At 38.4% G+C, this 24127-nt stretch overlaps 2 protein-coding genes across 5 annotated transcripts in view; one reads left to right on the top strand and one right to left on the bottom strand.

The window, feature by feature from the left end:
• LOC129772791 (uncharacterized) overlaps positions 1–24127 on the top strand; it is a 71776-nt gene that overhangs the window by 12492 nt on the left and 35157 nt on the right. The gene's annotated exons all lie outside the window — the stretch shown is intronic.
• On the bottom strand, positions 1386–23483 carry LOC129772793 (glycine receptor subunit alpha-3-like). 4 transcript variants are annotated; one of them, XM_055776242.1, is made up of 6 exons: positions 23111–23483; positions 3401–3483; positions 2849–3339; positions 2551–2786; positions 2138–2491; positions 1386–2074 (listed from the first exon to the last, which is right to left on the bottom strand). In XM_055776242.1, exons 2-6 carry the CDS (start codon positions 3478–3480, stop codon positions 1865–1867), a joined length of 1371 nt encoding a protein of 456 aa, XP_055632217.1. In that variant the 5' UTR covers positions 3481–3483; positions 23111–23483; the 3' UTR covers positions 1386–1864. The 4 variants fall into 4 exon arrangements, with proteins under 4 accessions (XP_055632217.1, XP_055632219.1, XP_055632216.1 ...); XM_055776244.1 differs by having other exon boundaries at positions 2849–3303; XM_055776241.1 differs by having other exon boundaries at positions 23125–23483.

Here is a 24127-nt window from a genome sequence, read left to right as displayed (position 1 = left end):
GTTCATGTGACAATCGTCACGTATATTTGAGAGCGGGAATAAAGTGAGAGTTCATTCAAGTGAGATTTCTCACGGCATATGCCTGGTGGAATCGCGTGACATAAGTGACAATTGTCATCTCACCTCACACGCCACGCAGAATAAGGCCGATTTATTGCACCCTAAAACCTCCATATGCCTAATTTGGTTGTATTTTCGTGATTAATTTTCGAGAAATGCAGAAATTTCTGTTTCATTTCTGCTTCATCATGATCCTAGCGTATTTTGCATCCTGTAAGTCATGATCCGGTAGATTAACGCAATATTCGAGATGCATTAATCGGTGCCGGCTTACTGGCCCTTAAGCCCATTACAACACGTGGTTTATCATCTCGGCTCAGGAAACATTCATTCATTCGGTCCCAGGATCAAATCTAGTTGCTCGAGAATATAGGAGCGCGTGAATTTATTTAAAAATCAAACTGGAATTTTGTTAAGTAACGACCACCACCCCGCTCGGCCCCATGTTGCAACTGGTATAAAAAACTACCTGGAGAACATCAAATGGGAAATGGTTCGATGACTGGATTGCCTCAAAATACCAGTACTTCCTTCAGCGTGGAATCCGTATGCTACCAGAAAGATTGGAGAAGGTTGTAGCGAGCGATGGACATTACTTTGAATAATTTGTGATTTTTCTTTTTTTTATAATAAAACGTTGAACTTCTCAAAAAAACGCTAAACACTTATTTGTACTCCCAATAGATTACTTAAAATTTTACATTTTCTATAAATGAACATAACCTTGAATAGTTGATGTAAGCTTTATAATTGCATAAAAGGCTATTTAAACTGAAATCTGTACTTTATTTTGCCCAGCACTGTAATCTACTTTGCTTGGATAGTTTTCCTAAATGTGGGACAAGGCAGCACTTTTATGTTTTTGTGATCGTAGAACTGTTTGAAGGTTCGTTCAAGATCGAGTTGTACAAACAATGAGGTGTTGCACGAGAAGATCATAAGATCGTTCAAGGCGGAGCCAGATATCATTCTGGTCAAATGTGCGGTATAAAGAATTCAATTCATTTCAATTGTTCAAATGTTCAATGGATTTGGATACATACAGAATCTGGCAGCTGAAAGGTGCATCCGTGAGTTCATTTTCAGGAGTTGATAAATTTTGTCGACTAATGAAACTTATTTGAAAGTAAACCAATTGTTATGTACAGTCACGAACCGCACAAAAAAAAATATTCGACATGTTTCAACGGTGAGGTAGATAACTCTTTTATAACTCTTTATAACAAAATGCAATAAATATGCCATATTTTGAATAGTTGGAATGCGTTGGCAAGTTGATCCTGAAAAAGGTCCGAAAGAATCAAACAAATAAAAAACGGCACAAATTTAAATAACCAATATCAAGTACACTAAACTTTATTTCAATACATGACACATTCCATTTTAACATGCAACGATAGTATAAGGAAACATGACACTACCGTTATCTACTGCCGAGTAGATATGACTGCGAATTTTCTACACGTTCACATTGAAGAACTCTGCAAGTTATTACTTATTACGTTAAACAATCTTAAATGGTAGCTTTCTGGGTTTCTAATGTTTCTCCAAATATTTGATCATCATCATTCTACAAACATCACTGTGTTATTTTTTGTGCCAAATTGCCGGCTATGTAGATATAGATCTGTACATGTTGTTTTTAATAGTATCTCACTATCAAATTGAAATCATCACGTAAGGGTGGTATGAAGCCTTCGTAATTCAAAGGACCATTAAATGCATTTATGCTATCCACTACTGCTAATACTGAATCGACTAATTACAAATTAACTATTTCTATTGGCGGCAGTTCTTCCAGAGCTTAGATGTACTCGTAGAACATTATCCAATACGCGGCATTAAGCAGCGTGAATAGTAGCGGGAAAAACACTCGCGAGAATCTATCAATGTTGATGGCTCTCTTCAGCCGGATCTGCGCCGGGGTTAGCTTCGGAATGGCCGACGCTGGTTTGCTCGGCGGAGGAGGAATCGTCTGGATGTGCGGAACTGGAGAGAGCAGCAAGGTGCTTTCCTGGGAAGCAGAAATTATTATTTTCAACAAACTATTCTGTTATTATGCCGGTGATTTGATTACCTGTCTCTGGAAGGTGTTAATCGTTGTTGTTTCACTATTCTCATGCGATTTGCTACTACGCTTGCCGTTCTTGGTGGACAAGTCGAAGAACCGGTCCAATTTTGGTGGCGGCGGTTTGGCAGCAACTGGTGGTTCCGAATCGCCCAGAACGATATTGACCAGACAATATTCCATCAGGGCCATGAACACGAATATCGTGCAGACGGACATGAATGCGTCTACCGCTTTGAGATAGGATACCGGCGGCAAAGATGCTTGAGATTTTGCGTGTTGCGTGGAGAGGGTCAGCAGCGAGGTGACTCCGAGGGTGACCCGGGCCGGGGCGGCTTCAGGTTTGATCCAAAACGATACCCACTAAAGAAAAAAATATGTCTATAAGGAGGCATTACTAACAACTGTAGCATTATTCTTACCGACATAATAACAATAAGACATGTTGGAATGTAGGTGTGAAACAAGTAATAACCGAGTCGTCGTTTGAGAACGAATATAACCTCAAGACAGGTGAAGTTACCCGTAGAATACACCTGCGTACAATCGGCGGTATTATTCTTAACCAGCGCCAACTGGGGAAGTTCGATGTGTTCGTCAACGACGAGTGGTACCTCGGGATCCCACTGGAAGATCATGTCGTCCGTCGTATGAGACACTACAAAACAAATTATCTTCATTGAGTCGGTTATCGCTAGCCTGTACATGAATTATACTCACAGCTCTCCATTTGCAGCTTACATTCCTGAGTGTCATGCGGGTAGATCAGGAAGTTCATCGCACACGACAACCGCAACGTCAACTTCACCATGTACAGTATCGTCTTGTCCTTGTACAGCCACATGTAGTGATTGGGAATGGTCATCGTCTGAAAGGTAACCGATTTGGCGTTCTTGAAGAACGAATCCGGTCGCCACATGTTCTTCAGCCACTCCACCTCTAGCAGCCGGTACTCGGAGGTCATGTTCTCCGGCAGTCGCAACCGGTGATCCTTCCAGGTTTGGGCGAAGAAAATATCCGCGGCGTACGTCATCGAGGTTTCGTCAATCGAATCGAGCCCCATGACGGTAACGTGGAACAGTACCGTTGTTGGTTGCCCATCCTTCTTCGGTGGACGCATTTTGTCGTACAGCTTTGGATCCTCTGGCAGGATATCGTTGAAAGTGAGACTTGTCCTGAAGAGAGACGAAGGTGGTTTTTGCGTGGTGCAACTTTTGATTTCAATAGATTCAAAGTCTTCCACAGTATTAGAAGAATAATTGCCATACTTACTGGTAGCCCTCTCCGGCGATGCTTGTGATACATGTTGTTACTATCGTAAAGCATGCGAATATTTCAAATCCTAATATCATGACCTAGTGGCAGCACAAACAAAAATAAAAAGTTAGTAGTTGTAAACGAAAATTGGCAGAGATTCCTGGTGATCCTGCTTGGCTACATGATGATGGAATCGTATCTAATTATATGTACAACGAATCTCCCACTATTCCACTGGCTGAACTTATAAGTCAGGGTTTCCCCTCTTTACCCTGTCCTGAACGATTAACGTCGTATTACAAACAACTTTCGAGGACTCATTATGTGGCCCACTCGAGCACATCTCATCTTCCAGCGACTATCCTACTGGGTTCATTCCATGAATCGTTATGAATTATACATTATGCAAGTATGAGATGGTAGAAGAATGCCTGTTTAAAAGAGCAATTCGTACGAATAGTGGAAATGCTTCAGAGTGCCTATCAGGCTAGGGATGTATCTGCCTTTTTTGGAAATGAAATAGTATTTATTTATCGTTTTGAAGGAGCATTTCACAAATGATTCATCGACTTCGCATGTATTTTGGATCATAAGGAACTTGAATAATAATTTTTCAAACATACGATGATGTCTTTCGGGAACATATTGGGGGTACAAATTGAAAAATGAAAATCAATCGCATTTTGAAAAATGTCCAATTTCAAACACTTATTACTCAGTCATTTCATGATGGATTTTTGTGATTTTTATGTCAATGGATTTGGGTACTCCATAACAACTTATAACACTGAAGAAAATTATATATTAGGCTGTCAAAAAAGTCCTGCGATATTTTTTTTTTTGAATTTTCATTTGTTCATAAAATTAGTTACAATCATCTGTTTTAAGGGGGTCTTCGTAGCCACTTGGTTACGCGTTCGCTTACCAAGCGATCGATCGTGAGTTCAAACTCAGGGCCCTCAATTGACCATCTTTGTGTTGTTATAGAATAACTACGTCCACGCAACCATCAGCAGCGATGGAGCACGATCGACGGTCGGAATAAGATCGATTCATCCATACAACTGCTCTGCTCTGCAAGAAACATCGGGCTGTTGTTCTATAAATAACTCAACAATGATCAATATCAACTGTCTTCGCTGTCCGGTCTGCTGAACAATGGAAGAACAGAAAGAATACCCTTTTGCCTAAATGGCTACTACTGTGTGATTTACCATAATGTAATGGAACAGAATACTTAACGCCTAAATGGCTACTACTAACTACTGTGTAATTTACAATTTATAGAAACATAAACATATGTACATGTACACGATTAAAACCCGGCTCTGTTACAGCTAAAATGCTAATGTAATGAGCCTAATAAATAAATAAATGAGATAAAAAAAAAAAATCTGTTTTAAGTCAAATATGCGCCGTTTTGTTCGATGACTTGTTCCCAACAAGATGCCAACTTCATAATACCCCTGTTATAGAAGCTCGCTTCCTTATTGGCAAAAAACTCGGATAGCCAATTTTCACAGGCCTCTTTTGTGGCTAACTTCTGACTACCTAGCTCGTTCGCCATGGACAAAAACAGGTGGTAGTCACTTGGTGCAAGGTCCGGACTATACGGCGGATGCAAAAGAACCTCCCATCCGAGCTCCCGGAGCTTCTGGCGCGTCACCAAAGAAGTGTGTGGCCTGGCGTTGTCCTGATGGAAGACAATGCGGCCTCTGTTTATCAAAGATGGCCTCTTCTTCATGAGTGCTACCTTCAAGCGGTCCAGTTGTTGGCAGTACAGGTCCGAATTGAGCGTTTGGCCATAGGGAAGCAGCTCATAATAGATTATTCCTTGACAATCCCACCAAACACACAGCAGAACCTTCCTGGCTGTAAATGAGGGCTTGGCTACCGTCTGAGCCGCTTCAGCGGGCTTCGACCACGACCGTTTGCGCTTCACGTTGTCGTAAGTGACCCACTTTTCATCGCCAGTCACCATCCGCTTCAGAAACGGGTCGATTTTGTTGCGATTCAGCAGCGATTCACATGCGTCGATACGGTCAAAGATGTTTTTTTGCGTCAACGTGTGTGGCACCCATACATCGAGCTTCTTTGTGAATCTAAGCTTCTTCAAATGGTTAATAACGGTTTGATGACTTATCCCCAGCTCTTGGCCGATGCTACGGCTGCTACTATGCCGGTCTTTCTCGGCTAATTCAGCGATTTTGTCGCAATTTTCGACGACAGGCCTTCCGGAGCGTGGCGCATATTCGACGACCTCTACACCAGAACGAAAACGTTGAAACCATCGTTGTGCGGTGGAAATGGAAACTGTATCGGGTCCATAAACTGCACAAATTTTATTGGCAGCTTGAGATGTATTTTTGCCTTTGTCATAGTAGTACTGTAAAATATGTCGGATTTTCTCTTTATTTTGCTCCATATTTGCAACACTATAACTCACGAACGACTTAACCAAACAAAACACTGTCAAGGACTATATTATAGCGCGCAAAAATACCTTTCCAACAAGCTATAGTATGACTCGATACAATGAATACAACTAGAACTACGCGCTTACAACGACACCTCGCGGAAATACCGCAGGACTTTTTTGACAGCCTAATATATTGTAATAACTGAAAAAAACGACCGAATTTCTTTAGTATAGTTGTATTTCAATTTCAGACCTTCCACACGGTGTACAGGTCTGAACACGAATGACCGTTATTTTTCCGGATACTTATAAAATGGTTGACAAAACATGAAACTCTTATGGAACTAGCTGAAACGGAATACATACAAATCTGAAAAATATCGACATTGAACGAAACAGAACACACTCGGGCAATAAATTAGCTATCTGGCTTATAATTCTGTTACAATATCATGTAACTAACTATCGGAAAATGCAGCTGAAGCGTATCAAATGCTTGTCCGGGTCAACCGGAATAGTTTCGCGAAAAATTAGAGACATTCCTGTCAAACAGAGCTTGCAGAATCATTGAGAGTAACTCGATGAACTGTTTCTAAAAAAACTCAAAACTCAGAATACCGGGAACGAAAATTGGATTCACTACTACAATCCAAAGCACAAAAGATCGTTCGTAAAGCCCAGGCAATCAGGAACTTTAACGTCGAAGCCGAATATACACGAAACGAAAACAATGTTTCGTATTTGCTGGGTCAAAGGGGTGTGATCTACTATGTGCTGCTAAAACCGGATGAAACGATCAATAGAAACTTCCACAGGTGACAATTCATTCGTTTAAAGCAACTCTGATGCTTCATCGCTATCTGAAATAGAAGTGGCAATCAAGAATATGAAGTCCAGTAGAGCGCCAGGAATAGACTGTATTTCAGCCGAGATGCTCAAAGCTGACCCAGCCTTGTCAGCCCAGTCAAAGTACTCTGCAAGGTAATCCTTAAACGGATTCAGGAGAAAATCGACGCTACTCTCCGGCGGCAGCAAGCCGGATTCCGTGCTGGCCGATCATGCGTGGACCATATCGCAACGCTCCGTATTATGGAGCAGATCAACGAATTCCAGGACTCTCTCCTGCTGGTGTTCGTTGATTTTGAAAAGGCGTTCGACCGACTCAACCACGAAAACATCCGGGGCGCACTCAGGCGTAGAGGAGTCCCAGAGAAGCTAGTCCATCTTATAGAGGCTCAGTACGAGGCGTTTTCGTGCAAGGTATTGCACAATGACGTCTTGTATGACCCAATACGGGTTACTGCCGGTGTGAGACAGGGCTGCATATTATCACCGCTACTGTTTTCTTATCGTCATGGATGAGGTACTAGTAGGAGCTATTGACAGGAGACCAAACAGAGGAATGCCTTGGAATCCTTTAAGAATGGAGCACATAGACGACCTGGATTTAGCCGACGACATTGTTTTGGTCTCCCAACGTCGAAGTGATATGCAGAGCAAGCTAGACTACCTCTCTGAGAGCTCCCAAGCAGCAGGTCTCGCAGTAAATGTAGCCAAAACTAAATCCATGGTAGTGAACACTGACAATACCTCTAGCTTCACAGTAGCGGGACAAAGAATTGAACAGGTGGAAACGTTCCAAAATCTTGGGAGCCAAACAACGCCGGATGGTGGTACCAAGACCAATATAGCCACACGGATCAGAAAGGCCAGGGCTGCCTTTGCAGGTCTACGAAATATCTGGCGCTCAAATCAGATCATTCTACATACGGAAACCCGAATCTTTAACTCGGACGTTAAATCCGTACTGCTGTACGCCTGCGAAACGTGGTGCGTCTCGACGGAGACAACGCAAAAACTGCACGTTTTCGTTAATCGTTGCCTGCGATATATAATTCGAGCATGGTGGCCTCACAACTGGATATCCAATATGGAACTCCATCGTCGATGTCATCAGCTCGCGAACGTAAGTGTATGTGGATCGGACACACCTTAGGGAGAAGAGTAAACGAGATCTGCAGAGAGGCCCTCGACTGGAATCCACAAGGACAGCGCAGAAGAGGCAGACCCACAGGCTCGTGGCGGCGTAGCCTTAACAATGACATCCAAACTGTTGATGCCAATCTTACCTGGCGGCAAGTGAAAACCATGGCAAATCACCGTCAACAGTGGAGACTTCTGACATCGTCACATTGTTCTGCCCAACAGGCAGACACGGATCAATAAGTAAGTAAGTAAGTATGGGAAATTCTGGCTCACGGCCTTATAGCCCAGATCTTTCCCCTTCCGACTACCATTTGTTTCGATCGATACTTTGAGAGGAATCGCTTTGAATGAAATACGTTTTACTTCAGAACAGGGTATCAAAAATTGGCTAAAGGCATTATTGGTTTCAAATGGTGAGCGCTTCGTAAATCACGTAAATTTCCAGAAAGATGGGAACAATTAGTGGCTAGCGAGGCCCATTACTTTAAATAATGTATTAATTCATAATAAATCAAATAAATGTGTTTTTATGCAAAAAAAAAAATGTAGCACTCCTAATATACGACATATGGTCAGCTTGTGTGTTGTTTTCGAGTGGACAGGAATGAATAATAGATCAACCATTCTCGGAAATCTCCGGCTTTTTTCAGAGTTTTCAACTTTCTTCGAAAATTTCGATGCATTCGAAATTATGATAAACAAGCGAATTAGATAAAATAATTCCGTAACTCTACGTCAACAATGCGGTCGTGTCCTAGAGGGTTGTGTCACATACACCCGAATACTATTCACCCGAAACACGTTTACCCGAAGCACATTTACCCGAAAGAGCAATATAAATACGAAGTAAAATGGAAAATTGTAATGAGGAAATTTGAGAATGATACTAGATGCTGTGTCATTTTTAGAAATAAGTGTAGGCACAATCAACATGCCATCTGCTTTCCTTTCCGTATTGCTCTTTAAGGCTAAGAGATCATTCAGAAATGAACACGCACTATGGAGTATTTCGAAAATAAAACAGGTAATTTTAACATAAAAATTATGATGCATAATTGCCATCAAAATGTGAAAAGAATTGATAAGGAAAAAATGGTACTTATATATTAACGCCAATTTATTCGCAATGAAATTCGCAATTCTGAGGTAAAGGGGCTAGGTACACATCTAACAAAAATAAGGAACCGAGGCGGCCCCAAGCCGCCAAGGTGATGCAATTCGAATTGGCCGTCGACCCGCCGTTGGATGCGGCAGCCTCTCGAAGGCAAACCTGTTTTCCACCTATTTGCCCGGTTAGTTTGAAGCATAGGAGACGATCCTTTAGTTAGGTCCAACCGAGCATTAGCGAGTCTACCCTTACCCTCGTTAGATGGGGACTTCATTCCCATTACATTTACCTCAGAATAAATTTCACTCTTAAGAAACTTGTAAAGAAAATTACGCTGCGGTGGCGTTAATACGTAAGTACCAAACAAAATAATATTCAATACAATTTTTTCGTGTTAAGCCTGAGCTGTTCTTTTGCGTTTCTTTTTTCGTTCTAAATATTTGAATTGGATTCAACAAACGTAAATATCTTAAGCCAATAATTACAGAAAATTATTCTATCTTTGACAAATGAGCTTCTCTATCGGATGGTGTTCAACTGAATTTAATTTATTATCAGGATTATCAACAATTTTTTTTAAATATTTCTTTCTTTCTCATTTGGGATTGTTCACCATTCGGGTAAACGTTCTATCCATATAAATTGTATTAGAGTGGCCTACTTCTTCCTTTTAAGTGGCACTAACGTTGCTAGAGGAACTTCCCCATCTCAGCATAGTACAGGAGAACTTCGATACAACGTATATTTTACCTCGATATAACATACACGTTTTCAATGTGGAAAAGATCTTTTCGGAATAACTACTGAGAGTTTCATGTCAATTTCACAGGTTCAACAAAGGTCACTTAGTGACCTGGGTATAGGTTCCGAATTTCAATTAGAGCATTGAAAATCCTATAAAAACAATCTATCTGTGTATTGTGCATTATGAATAAGCTGATCTGATTCCATAGTCCATAATCAGGACTTTCCTTATGAAATTTGCATTACATGCTCTGCAATATGGTTTGAACACTTGTGCTGAAGAGTAAAGGTTCATTTCATAGCAGCGGTCGTAGTAGGCGTATCTCAAATCTTTTGATAGCAAATTGTTTGAAAAACCTGTATCTTCAGACGGTGAAAATTTCAGTTGATCCGTTTTATGTTGAAATTTGAGATTTGAAATTTGATTTTGGACACCCACATTAAAATTCCGGCATGGTCAGATACTAAAATCGCGAAATCGCTGAAAGTGACAGTGTATGATGTGCTCAAACGTTTTCGTGAACGTGCAACTGTTGTTCCGATGGATCAGAGAACGCGTCTTAGTGGAAGAAGGGTTGCCAAAGTGACTCGGGATGCTGCAGACATGAAGTGATCATGGAATAAAATGGCCGCTGAGGTTGACCAACAGAAAGTCCAAACTTTGATGGAGGTATCCGAAGAACAGTGCAAAAATTCATCAAAACTATAGATGTTTTTTTTTCTGAAAAACAATAAATTATCCGTATTTTGGTATAAAAACCTTTTTGTATCTCTACCCAATCCCGAGATACAACAAGTTCAGTGATTCCTGATTCTAAATGAATCTATCTTTAATCAACAGTATAAACGGAAACATCATGAGGAAGATTGGCTTCATCTTCTAGTTGAACTTTTCCATCTTTATTTACTAATCTTACCCAAACAGTATCACAATAAAGTAATAAGCTATGTTCATGAGTTCTTTATTATGCTTTGAAATAACGTGCAATTCTATACAATGCACAATTTTGAAAGAGAAACGTACGTTGTATCGAAGCTTACCTGTATGACTTGCGTCTTTTTCATTAGTACTTTGAGTTGAGATTTATATGCCAAATAACACGCTTCGAATGCATTCTGAGTGTCAAGCTCTAGAATAGGCGTGACCACAGTGCAAGACGGAGGAAATTTCTTTGACGAAAATTTGCCCGACCAGAACGGGAATCGAACCCGAACATCCGGCATGTTAGGTTTGACGCAAATCACTCGGCCAAGGTAGCACAATTACAGTGACCTTGTTTCTCCTAAAAACTCGAGAATCTGATTGTGTTATAACAGATTTCAATATCTCAATCTCTGAATTTTATGGCGACAGCTTGAAATTTACAACTTTCTTCTACGTGTATGGGCTACGTGATCCAAATGACGGCATTATGTTTATGATCGAATTTGAAAATCCACCATTCGTACAAAATTAATAATTCAATTAGTATAAAAGTGAACCTATACATCTTTTTCATAACTATGAAAAATAAAGTTCGCAACGCTCTCTCTCGATTTTGCTCTACTCATGGAGTAGAGTTTTTAGAAACCAGTTCATGTATAAATGACGCTTATCAGGATAAAATATAAAAATACCATCTAATTAAATATAGCTGTAAATAGTACATTTGGGTATATGTCAATTTTGGGCAAACGTTACATTCGGGCATTCGAGTAAATGTCACATCCGGGTAAATGTTTATTGGGGTAAGTGCTGCATTCGGGTACATGTTCATTCGGGTAATTGTTACATTCGGGAGACAGGAATTCGGGTAAATGTATTTCGGGTAGCTGTCGTTCGAGTAACTGTCTTTCGGGTAAATGTGACGCAATTTCCCTTCTAAACAATATAGAAGTGTAAAATAAAAATTTAAAAACTGAACATAAAACGCAAGAGCAAAAAAAATCAAACGCTCATTACTTGATAGGTTCTTGAAAAAAAAGTTTAAAACGTATTATCTAACTACAAATCGGTTCCGAATCGGTGCTCACAAAACAGTCAAGAACGAGAATATGAAGTCTCGGTATCCGAATTATTATTTCGTAATTATGCACTTCAACACTTCAATTTCGTAATTACGTATTTCAAAACACATTTTAGTTTATACGGCATCAATTCTTGTTTTCTATTTTTTGCCTCTAGAAAATTCATATTATATTAATGCCGTTTGACCTCGACAAATCTTGGTCAAGCGATACTTCGTCTTCATGTTTTTTTACGATTTTTGGGGCACTGCTAATATGATAATAATGATTGTTCAAACTAGTGGTAAAAATAAAAATTATATCAACAGAATGATTACACATATGTTTTCAACTGATGTGAGGAAAACTTTGGTGCAAACATGATTCAACCAACCAACCAACCTGGGAATATTCGGATACCCGAGGCAGATAGTCATGAAAATGCGTGTTTTATTCGAAGGTCCACGAATGAAATAATTACAGAAATCTCTGTCTCTAAGAATACGTCCAAACTATGGGAATTCGAAATATACAATTATTTTCTTGTAGAAACCATTCGCTTAGGAACAACAATATCGAGAAACTTTTTGGGTTAAAAAGCCGAAAAATATACATCGTTCTCATTTGGAAGATACATGACAAGATGAATCAAAATAGTTTGGTTAATCAAAGTTGATGCCAGGATATACAAACTTGTTTTTGTGGAAATTTGTATTGCAAAATTGCAAATGATTGCAGTGACTAGCTGGTTGGTTAAACAAATTCCTGATGTTTAGCAATAATTTAGCTCAAATATATTTTAATAAATTTAATAAAATGTCATGAATTCGGTCGAGTCAGTTGCTTCGTCTTAGGAATAGTGTCGAAAAGCTTGCTCGTAGATGATTAACCGTTTGAGTGTGGAGTCAAATATGCAGAAATGCGAAAGAGTTTGGGTATTTTTATAAAAGTTTTAGCTTTTCAAGTGCCATTTTTTAAATCCATCGAAAAATGAATGAACAATAAGCGATATAATCTAGACTTTTTCAATCTGTACCCCCAATGTGTTCCCGAAAGACAAAATCATGTGTTAAAAGGTGCTTCTCGCAATAATAAGAGCACTCAAAGGGTTAATCAGGGATGGAGGCAAAATAATTCACCAAAAACTAAAGACATATATTGTGATTCGTGCTTCCCAAATAAAATAGAACCTCCAATCCCTGTATCCCATATTTTCGCTTCAGAACCAACTTGCAACTTTTGAAGAAAATGTAGCATCCCAACAAAGTCATCGTGAGCTATAAAAAGACAACAATTGGCAGTGTCAGCGATTTTTTCAAGTTTCCTCTTCGCGGCTTAATGATAGACTATTTCTCCCCTTCCCGCTGTGCAGAGCTGAGTACATCCTAATGTTTTACAAACCACGGTATGTAAGTCCGTGTATTCGTGGATATGTGTGCATCTGACCGACACAAGAAATGGTGGGATGCAAATGAGGTGAAAGTCCTTTGTGAAATTGGCGGGAGTGATGCGCAGTAGGATGCAACCTATCCTGACCACGTTATTGTGGACCTTCGTAGCTCCCCACTTGATAGACGCTGGCAGCAGAAACCCACTTCCGCAGAAGGGCTGTATTGTCTTCTTGCGTGCCTTCTAAATAGAAACTGACTGAATGAAGAATGCTGGTAGATAGGTTTGATAGCTTAAGTGGGTAGATTATCTTCGAGCGGAATGCATGTAATCTACATCAGCATAACACAGGAAAAAAACATCAAAGTGTTATGTTGAAGTGCAGGTTGTTCATCAAGAATTGACGGTTTATTTCTCTTCCTATCTTTGATTTATGAAATCGGTCAGTCGAGCAGCAATCAGATGCGGAGAAAAAAGAGACGTGCACGGTAATGTTAATCCTTTTTTTTTTTAATGTTCAGTTAATTTTTGACAGCTGCTTCACTTGTACGTGTTTCGGCTCGTCTTCGATTTATTCCTATTCCAATTCAGCAGCTTCCATAGGGATGATTAAGCTTTGGTTTCCACGTCATAACCGTAAGCACGTGATTCGTCATCAGTTATCACCATGGAGCAAATTTAGATTGCCGTTTGGTTTGGTTCGAACTTCGCGACGACCCGTCTCATGTCCGAAACATTGGTAAAAACCGAACGACACGAGGCAATCGATGTGTTCAGGTCCTCAGCAACTTCTCTTAAAACGATCTGACGATGGCCCAATACTAGCTTCTTCACTTCATCAATGTTACCGCCTATTGTTGATGTGCTCAGGTGGTTTTCTTGAAATTACGCAATTTATATATATGAGAAAAATTTTGTATAGAAACAGGATATAACACGATGTGACCAACCATAAACCCCAATATAAGTAATGTGCAATCGACTAGGCCAGCGGATAACGATTATTGATCTGTGAGAACAGATTGGAATCCAAAACGATGGCTTCCGGTTAGTTAACAAACCGGATGTCAACGGGAAATGTTCAAGAGACATCACAACATGATTTTGGAACCGACTCGACCAACGGATGTCAGGCATTGTTCTCTGAGGTTATTTCGAAACCCAAAATGAGAACGTCCGGTTTGACTGGAAATCAGTCGGTAAAAGCTCACAATATCGACATTTTTGCAACAAAAGATGCAACAAAATAGATCCAATTCTGAAACGAATCATCACGGGTGATGAAAATGAGTAAAATGCAGGAATATCGGCCACTAAAGATCATGAGGTTAGTGCGGTGAACCACCACAAATCACTTCAAAGCCTTAATCCAGGTTATACGTTCAGTCAAATATATATCTTATTGCGTTTTATAGAAAATTTAAATGATAAATAAATCATTTAAAGGGCCTGGCTGGGTATGGAAGTAAAAAGTGCCCCCAAACCAAATCACTCTATGGAAAATACTGTATAGGGTACTAAATAAGAAATTTTGACTATTTTTTGAACCCCTATGAGGTTCAACAAAAGGTCTATGGTAAATAACGTTCTTTTTATTTTTTGACATAGGATAACGTCTTTTGGGAACATATTGGGGTACAAATTGAAAATCAAACATCGAGCATATCGTGAAAATTGTCCAATTACAAACGCTTATTGCTCAGTTATTTCATGATGGATTGATGAAACTTTTGCGTCAACCGATTTCGGCACTTCATAATAAAAAAAAATGTTATTGTTATTGTTATTATTGAAGAAAATAATATATGTCATGAAACTAACTATCGAACAATTGAAAAATTTCAACCTCTATCCTGACGGAAATACCCAATTCTGATTGGTCGAAATTGACGACAAATGCGGCGGGTCACTAACAGAGACATTAAAACCAAGCTGCCTGGGAGAAATCGGCATTGCAAATACATTGAAGTAGGGGGAGCTTTTGCTCCCACCGAAATGAGTTCCCTAACAGAGACATTAAAACCAAGCTGTCTGGGGGAAATCGACATTGCAAATACATGAACGTAGAGGGAACTTTTGTTTCTACCGAAATGTATTCCCTAAAGGCGGAATTTGACCTATTCAACATGATACATGCTACAAGTTGAATGTAAACAACAATGGATATGATACCCGCGCGTTTTTTTTAAATTTTGATTCCACCTCAGCAACTACACAATAGTGTGCGGAAATGACTTGATATATGAAACGATTTATTTCAATTTTCTTAAATAAAAACCAAGGTGTGTTCCCGCTCGAGAACGGATCGTTTGGTTTAAGCTGTCTATTTGGTTGTGTTCATTTTAACCCAAGGAAAATTTATACGGCGAGGAAAAATGGAAAAGTGATGAAATATTAGAAAAAGTGATTTTCCATAGGTTCTACATATAGTATTAGGTGTTGTTAGTCCAACTAAAATTCGCATTGGGTTGAATAAACACTCAGAAAGTAAAAATTATTAAAAAAAATACCTTTTCCATTTCAAATATGTTTTTTCAATATTAAAGTAACATGATTTTACTGATGAGAAAAATTGATAATTGTGTTCGGTATTGGTAATTATCTTATATTACATTGGTGAGTTTTTTTTCTCTTTATTTCATCCATACATAACACAGGAGGCATCTCGTCTAGGGCCACGGAGGGCGGTTTTCATCATATCTCGTTCCACTTCGGTATCTTTTATCTGATACGCACCATCCAACGACTGTTTACAATCCTTCTGTCATCATCACTCAGTAAACACTGCTGGAGTGAAGAAACAATACCCAACAACCAAACAAAACGGACCATTTCAGGGCCACCAAACCATTATTAAAGAGTTTAACGATGTAATTCTTCAAACATAACCAAAATCAACAGATAGCCTAACGGAATCCTACGTCAACTATGCGGTCGCGTCTCAGACACAACCCTCCTGTGATTTTTTGCACGCCATTTTTGATAGCGTCAAGATAAAAATTTGAAAAAAATACTGAAAGTGCATCTTATGGTGTATCGAAAAATATTATCAAAAAAAAATTTCATCAAAAATTTAAGTCCTAAAAAACTCTTCAAATATTGAAATTATTTTGGGGTAGATTCACTACTGCTCTAATTCGTATTTATATTTGAATCTGCACTTCTTCTGATATGTGAATTTTTTTTTGAGAATTTTAACAGTGTTGCACGATACAAAAAATATATTTCTTAACATTGATTTTTTTAGAATTTTGAGACCCATTGCAGGTTTTGCTTGTATTTCAATATGTAATATTACGGTGGTTAGACTCTCTAAGGGGAAGCTGTCATACAAATGAAACCAAATTTGGCATGTAGAGGCAATAAATGTTTTTACAGTGGTTAGACACTCCACCTTTCTCTCTAAGGGGGAGCTGCCATACAAATAAAAGACAAATTTCTGCATAACTCGAAAACTAATCAAGCAAATAGAGCCAATTTTGACATGCGTAGGTTTTAGGGGAAACGAAACGTTTCTATGGTGAATAGACACCCTTTCCCTCTCTCTGAGGGGGGGGGGGACTGCCATACATATGAAGCATACATTTCTGCATAATTCAAGAACTAATCAAGCAAACGGAACCAGGTGGAGGTATTAGGGGTCAAGAAACATTTTTAAGGTGGTTCAACACTCCTACCTTTCTAAGGGGGGCTGCCATAGAAATGAAACACAAATTTCTGCATAACTCGAAAACTAATCAAGCAAATGAAACCAAATTTGGCATGTAGAGGTTTTAGGATGCAATAAATGTTTTTCCAGTGGTTAGACACTCCACCATCTCTCTAAGGGGGAGCTGTTATACAAATGAAACACAAACTTCTTCGAGAACTAATCATGCAAATAGAGCCAAATTTGGGATGCGATGGTTTTTGGGTTCGGGAAATGTTTCTATGATGGTATGACACCCCTCCCTCCTCTGGAATGGAGTGGGGGTCCAATAAAAATGATACACATATTCCAACCAAACATAACAATTGAAAATTTTCGGAAAACTCTGAAGAAAAATGGGAAAATTCGAAAAATTCAATTCGCATGTGTTCTACAATTACATAGTGACAAGCGTTTTTGATCCATTTGATGTTTGGGCTAACGAAATTGATCTTCGTTCGAAAGTGGAAATGGATTTTACTGTGATATATAAAAAAAGGATCGCCGAATGTGTTGATAAGAGCAAAACTCCAGGGAGGAATTGTCCGATTTAGGGCTGTTCTTATTCTATCATATTTCCTGTATCAAACATTTATTTCATGTAACGGAGAAACATGTTATTTGCAAGGTTGAAAAATCTTGAACGAGAATTGTGTCTGAGAATAATCTGATATTATAATAACGATTTTTCTTTGAAGTACTAAGAATTTTATAATAAAAGGTGATTTTGAAGAGTAGATTAGAAGATCATTCAATGAACAGTTCAGCGATTGGACCCATGAACGTGCGTTAGTGAAAAAACGTGGATGTGATAATGAAAAATAAATTTTGGCCGAGACGAAGTTTGTCGGGTTAGCTAGTTGTTAAATGAATAATGATCGCATCGCAATCGAAATGCAGGTTTTGGCACTTTTTTGAAATCGATGCAATTTTTTTTTGTCGATATATTATCCAAAATTTATTGGAATTTTCAAAACTTGCTCGCCGAATTGGTCGATCCCATAAAGTAGTATGCAAATTACTAAAAGGAAACGGAAAACTAAAAGAGCCCCGCTTAAATCGAAACTCTCTAGTTAACGGATTGCTTCGAATACCTCGAAATAATTGATGTAAATCAAGCAGTCTTTCAATTTCAACGTTTCTCGGGAGACAATTCGTCATGTGTTCAGTCTTCCATGTTTCACAAAAAACACTGCGTCCGGAATAAACATGTCCACGCTGCTGTTCACAGTTTTGTGTTTGAGTACAAACATGAATTTTTCGTACCTATGTTAGAAAATGTGACATATTTGTATTCGTGGTATGTTTGGACATACGATGTTTAATCCCAATGTTTCACATGATGTTCGAACATGGTGTACAGTTTCTCTTGCATTTTCACCCCAAGCACCGGCAGTTCGTAGAGTAGAAGAAGCGAATCGGACACCACACCACCACCACTCAACGCGTGGTGTATTGGTATGTTGACATGGAAAAAATGCTTTCCTTTCATGACAATAGGTGCTTCATCAAAAATATTGGGCAAATAAAATAAACCTCTTTTTCTGTTCTGAACAAAATTAACATCGATTGATATGAGAGTTTTTCACATTTGATATCATTATTTAGTGCACGCATCAATTTATATATTGAATTCATGTAACATTCGCTATTATTAGCTATTTGAACAAGTACTAAAATTGAATTATTCAGCAGTGACATGTTAGGCGTGACGCTAACCACTCGACCACGGGAGCAACAATTTTGGCTGGATCTTTGAATACAAATGGCCAGTACTGCTTGTTCGCGACGATCGCGACCCGAGCTATAAAACGAGCGGAGAAGAGGAGAAGAAAGGATGATGCAATCGCATGCACATATAGCATATGTAGTGCAGTGTAAGTGCAGCTTTTAGTTTTTTCCTTCATTCAGTTTGTGATAACATCGAGAAATTAATGGTGTGTTTTAGCCGCTGAAATTTCTCTGCTGGTTCTGCTGTGTGCCGCTGAAGGTTGCATCTAAAACTAATTTTTGGGTATTTATTTTTTTGGTCAGCATTTGTACGACGTCGCCCGCTATGCAGTCGGCTCCCCAGACTTTAATTGCCAACATGCACGCAAAAAAAAATAGAAAGCTTCTTTCTATTCAGAGAATGTTTTCTTTGAACGAAACCAAGGATTATTTAATCAGACTTGCAAAATGTGCATGAACGATCTGTAAACTTTTACTTAGTCGCGGCAATACACACACACACTCTTTACAGATACACGGGCCGAAGGTTGTGCAGTCCACTGAAGATTCAACAAGAGCCAAAGGTTGTACCGCTCATGACAACTCTACACGAGCTGATGATTGCGCCGGCTAGTGATCATGAAAATATCCTGGATTCCTCGAGTCGAAAAAGACGCACCACGCTAGATATGGGGTGCTGACTAGGGGGTCGTTGCTGATTAATGGTCAGCTGCATCCCAATAGGAAGTATCCCATGTCGGGCACACGTACAGAGCACTGAAGACTGCAACATCCCAATTATGAGAACACTTTTAATACTAACCTCGAGCCAACCGCGAGTAATCGGTTACATATTACTAACATAGTTGTAAGCAAACATTGTCAAAATATTGAACCCCGGCCCCGTTAGGCTGACGCCATATGAGCCTTAATAAAAATATATATTTTGTTGCATGAACTTAAAGCCTCTTAGTTCGTGCAATTTTTGAAATGCGAACTAAATTTCAAGTTCGTTTCTGTGAAAAAGTATTCTACGAAGAAATGTTTTGGGATGAATAATTTCTTTCCGTGTATGAAAAGAAACGAAACGAAAGCAATGAATACTGCGACATCGGGTGATATGTTTTACATGATGTTCTTGAATTATAAACATCGTGTTTGTTTTCACATGTCTATGTTTGTGTATCATTGTTCGTGTTGGGGATAGACACTCAACACTAGCGAGAATCATATTCGAATTCAAACAAAAACATGGAATTTTCACATCGCGTGGACATGTGTAAGTGTTTTTCGGAAGACTGCATGTGTTGATCGAAAATCGTAAAACCAAAAAGAACAAAAAAAACCCCTCATTTCACACAGGAGTACAAACACAATACATATTGAGTTTCGCTAATGTTCGCATGAATCGAAAAAGCACAATGGTCCAGGAGATGCATTTATGTGGAAATTAGCACTTAGAGCTCGACAGTTATTCCCTAGACAAAAACTGTCTTCGACAAAGTTGTTACATATGACAGAGCGCTCATTTTCATGTTGCAAAAAATAGGGTGACCAAAATTTTCGATGAAATAAAAAATATAACTTTCTTATCTCTATAGATAGAGGTAAACATAGTTCGACAATGTTGTAGTCCTAGTTATTTGAGACATCTGTGTAGAACAATTGTTTTACATCTCTTGAAATAGCCGATATAGCGCCCTTTTTTTAAGATGCGTTAGGGTCACCATTAAAAAAACGATTGTTTGCTCTAACTTTTATATTTCAAATTCTACATACAAAGTGTCTTCGAAAGACTTTTAGAACATACTAATACAAACATTTTGCGATGTAGAACTCGACAATATCTCAACTTCACTCAAAGTTATTAATAGTTTTTCCCATAAAATACGCTCTCTTCAATTGCTTGCCATTTTTTCTGGGGCAAACATAAACAATGTTTGTAGACGGAATTTGAATGAAAAAATTTCACTCTATATAATATGTGATTTTTAAAGATATGTTATTTTTTGTATTTGAGTAAATTAAAATTGAAATCATGAGTTTTTGGGTGAAAACCCATCAATAACTTTGAGCAGGATTAAGATATTGACAAATTGTGCATCGCAAAATGTTGGTCTTGATAAGCTCTAAAAGTCGTACAAAGACAATTTTGAAGTAGAATTTTAGGTATACATATGATAGAGCGCTCATTTTTGTGTTATCAAAAATAGGGTGACCAAAATAGTTGATGAAATAAAAAATCTAACTTTCTTATCTTTATAGATAGAGCCAAACATAGTCCGACAATATTGTAGCCTCAATTATTTCAATCAACTTTGTAGAACTAAGGCTTTTTTCTATCTTTTAATATAATCGATTGAGCGCTTTTTTCCTAAGTTGCATTAGGGTGACCATGAAAAAGCGGGGTTTTTATATTCAAATTCTACATCAAAACTGTCTTCGTACGATTTTCAGAGCTTATCAAGACCAACATTTTGCGGTGCAGAACTTGTCAATATCTTAATCCTATTGAAAGTTACTGATGATTTTTTTACCCAAAAACTCATGATTTCAATTTAAATTTACTCAAACACGAAAAATAACTTAGTTTTGAAAATCACACATCATGTAAAGTGAACTCTGCTCTTTCGAATGCCGCTAATAAACTTTATTATGTTTGCCCCAGAAAGAATGACAAACAATTGCAGAGAGCGTATTTTTTGGGAAGAAATATCAATAACTTTGAGTGAAGTTGAGATATTGAAGTTCTGCATCGAAAAATGTTTGTATAAGTAAGCTCTAAAAGTCTTTCGAAGACACTTTGTATGTAGAATTTGAAATATAAAGGTTAGATAAAAAACCATTTTAATGGTGACCCTAACGCGACTTGGAAAAAAGGCGCTATATCGGCTATTTCAAGAGATAGCAAATAAAACTTGTCACAAAGATGTCTCAAATAACTGGGACTACAACATTGACGAACTATGTTTACAGACACTCCACGTCTCCACACTCTATAAAGACAAGAAAGATTAATTTTTTCGAAAATTTTGGTCATCCTATTGTCCACAACATAAAAATGAGCGCTCCTTTATGTGTAAGAACTTTGTCGAAGACAGTTCTTGTCTAGAGAATAACTGTCGAGCTCTAAATGCTAATTTCCACTTAAATGCATCTTCTGGACCATTGTGCGATAGGATATGGCATATTTACTCAAATTTCAATTTTGGAAGTCTTAATTGTTTGTCTATAGGTCGTTAAAATTCTACAAATTGAAATATGCTTCTTATACTCTTCAAGTTATTTTCAGTGACGAAAGCTCAATGATGGCCCTGATTGATTTTGTATGAGCAAATATTCTCGACAACTATCTACGTTTTGGCAGAACAAGGAATCAAACAGCGGATCGAGGACAGAAAACAGATTTTCTGAACTGACCAGCTCGGTCCCCGGACTTGGACCCAGCGAAAAACCTTTGGGAGATCCTAGTTAAAAAGATTTGTACTGAGGGGAAGCAGTATGCAAATGTATATGAACTTATGAAAATCGAGAATCGAGATATCAGTTCTGTAGTATTTGGTAAACAGTGAAATTTTTCACGTGCTCAATCGAAATGTACGGTAACTGATTATTGAAATCAGAAAATTGGTATCAGCGTGTGTATCAGTGCGAATCGAAAGAAATTTCTTTGGCGAAAAAACTTCCTGGCAGAACGGATGTCGTATGCATAGCCTCCATAACTATAGGGGAGTAAAATGTTATACACTTTCAGAATTCACATTACAAAAAGACGAATCAAGGTGTATTTGCGAAAGATTAATTTCTCTCAATTCGAAGTTGTATCTGTTCAGTTGGTAGAAACTAGAACGACCAATAACTTCAAGACACATTGCATATATTTTAATGGTTTGGGCTTGAAAACTAAAATGTCATACGAATCAAAACTTTTTGCCACTCATTGTTGATATTCTAGGCATAACTGTCCCGCAATGTATTTTTTGTAGATTCATTATAAATAAATCGGTTCAGGTGCAAGAATTTTATGTCACGCTTTCAGCAGGGCTAATGCCCTCATTTCTGGTTTAGAAGAACGAACTAATTCTCAAACAATAAAAAAAAGTATTTCAGAAAACAACACCAAATTTAATCGTCTCATGTTGATATTCTAGGCATAACTGTCCCATCATAAATTTAAAACTCGTAACCAAGTTTGATTGATTCAAGTGTGGGAAACTTTTCACATTTCATTAGACCATAGTTTACTGCTTATAAAAATCCGGTGTATTGCTAAACTGAAACAATTTAAGCTTCTGGTAGACGTATATGGTACAAAAATTTGATTTGACTGTTGTATCTAATCTTGAAAATTTATGTGACACTTGTAATTTGTCCATATCCACTTTCGTCAATTTCGGAGAAATTAATTTCACTGCACTGACCATATAAAAGAATGATGAAACATTTTAACGCAACAAATCTGCTTTTTGAATTCTGCTAGCGCAATGAGATTCGATTAGTGTAAACTGATCTCAATAACTGGTAAATACACTTTTCATATATAATATTTCTCCAAAGAAAAAGAAAAAAAAACATTTCGTTTGCCAATTGCAATCAGAAAAAACAAACAGCCCATAGTGGAACTGTTTTAGATGGAGGAGCATGATACTTGACAACGAATTGCGAGGAACACCAGGTATCTCAATTGCATCTTACCCTCACGTACGTACAATTTGATATTTATTTAGTTCGCTAACCCAACAAGATCAAGTACGTACTAATCCAGCGCGTTCGTTAATGGATATAAACAACACTAACTAGCACTATGGCTACGCATTGAAAATTAACTATTTGGTACGATTGAAATATCCCTTCAGTCGTCAGGTTTTACAATGCCATCAATTGTCACTTAAACCAATTCAATTCCAAGCAGTGTTGCAGCACTCGAGATTTTAGGGGACTAATCCATGGTTCAACTTTTCAAACTACTGCGTTTTTTTTATTCTCACAACATTGTTTAAAACCACACCAATAATAGGACATACAATGTTCGTTCTATTGTCTTCCCCAATCCGCCGCGAACGGGTTTAAAATCCGAACTAAGCATTCTGGCGGGATGGCGTGGGCTTAAATAGATTCTGGTTGCGCCTTTAGAGGATGCTGCTGCTGCTGCTGCTGCTTCTGCCGATGTTGATGCGACGCGTCCTTGATCCCCATTTGTGTTGTTGCTGATTATTCTGCTGGTGAAGGCTCAAAGAAAGCGATCGGGGGTGGGAGCGCCGGCCAAGAACACTTTGCCTGCCCAACGCAAAATGGGGGATAACGAGCAGGATAAGAGGGACACAGACACGGATAGCTGGAGATGGGTTATTGCTTCAATGCACATGAACGTATACACAGAAATAGAACAAGAACTGCTGGTGAGCCACGTGATGACGAAGGTAATGATGACGATGATAGCGGTGTCTTCGAATCCGAAATGTGACAAAAAGACTTCTGTGTAGGGGCGAGGCACGGAGAGGAACTTGACGCGTACTGATGCAAGAAACGAACCGCTGTGGCACTCGTAAATTTGATAATGATGAAATTTATCACGCCGAAATGCGAACAGAGACGAATCAATGAAAATGTTGTTCCTGTATTGACTCGTAAAAAAAATGTTTATGGTATCGACAAAAGTCACCAATATTGAAATCTTTCTATTCAAAGTCTATATAATATAATTAAATCTGC

This window comes from Toxorhynchites rutilus, chromosome 3 (genome assembly GCF_029784135.1).
Source record: "Toxorhynchites rutilus septentrionalis strain SRP chromosome 3, ASM2978413v1, whole genome shotgun sequence".
NCBI classification, from domain to species: domain Eukaryota; kingdom Metazoa; phylum Arthropoda; class Insecta; order Diptera; family Culicidae; genus Toxorhynchites; species Toxorhynchites rutilus.
The sequence above is the reverse complement of the archived record's forward strand: the minus strand, read 5'-3'. Positions and strand labels throughout refer to the sequence as shown.

Excerpts from the sequence above, each read along its gene's own strand:
- LOC129772793 (XM_055776242.1), bottom strand. The coding sequence starts at position 3,480 with ATGATATTAGGATTTGAAATATTCGCATGCTTTACGATAGTAACAACA. Across the intron at positions 3,340-3,400 it reads ATCGCCGGAGAGGGCTACCA|TTGCACCACGCAAAAACCAC; the intron begins GTAAGTATGGCA and ends TGAAATCAAAAG. Across the intron at positions 2,492-2,550 it reads GTCTTATTGTTATTATGTCG|TGGGTATCGTTTTGGATCAA; the intron begins GTAAGAATAATG and ends TTTTTTCTTTAG.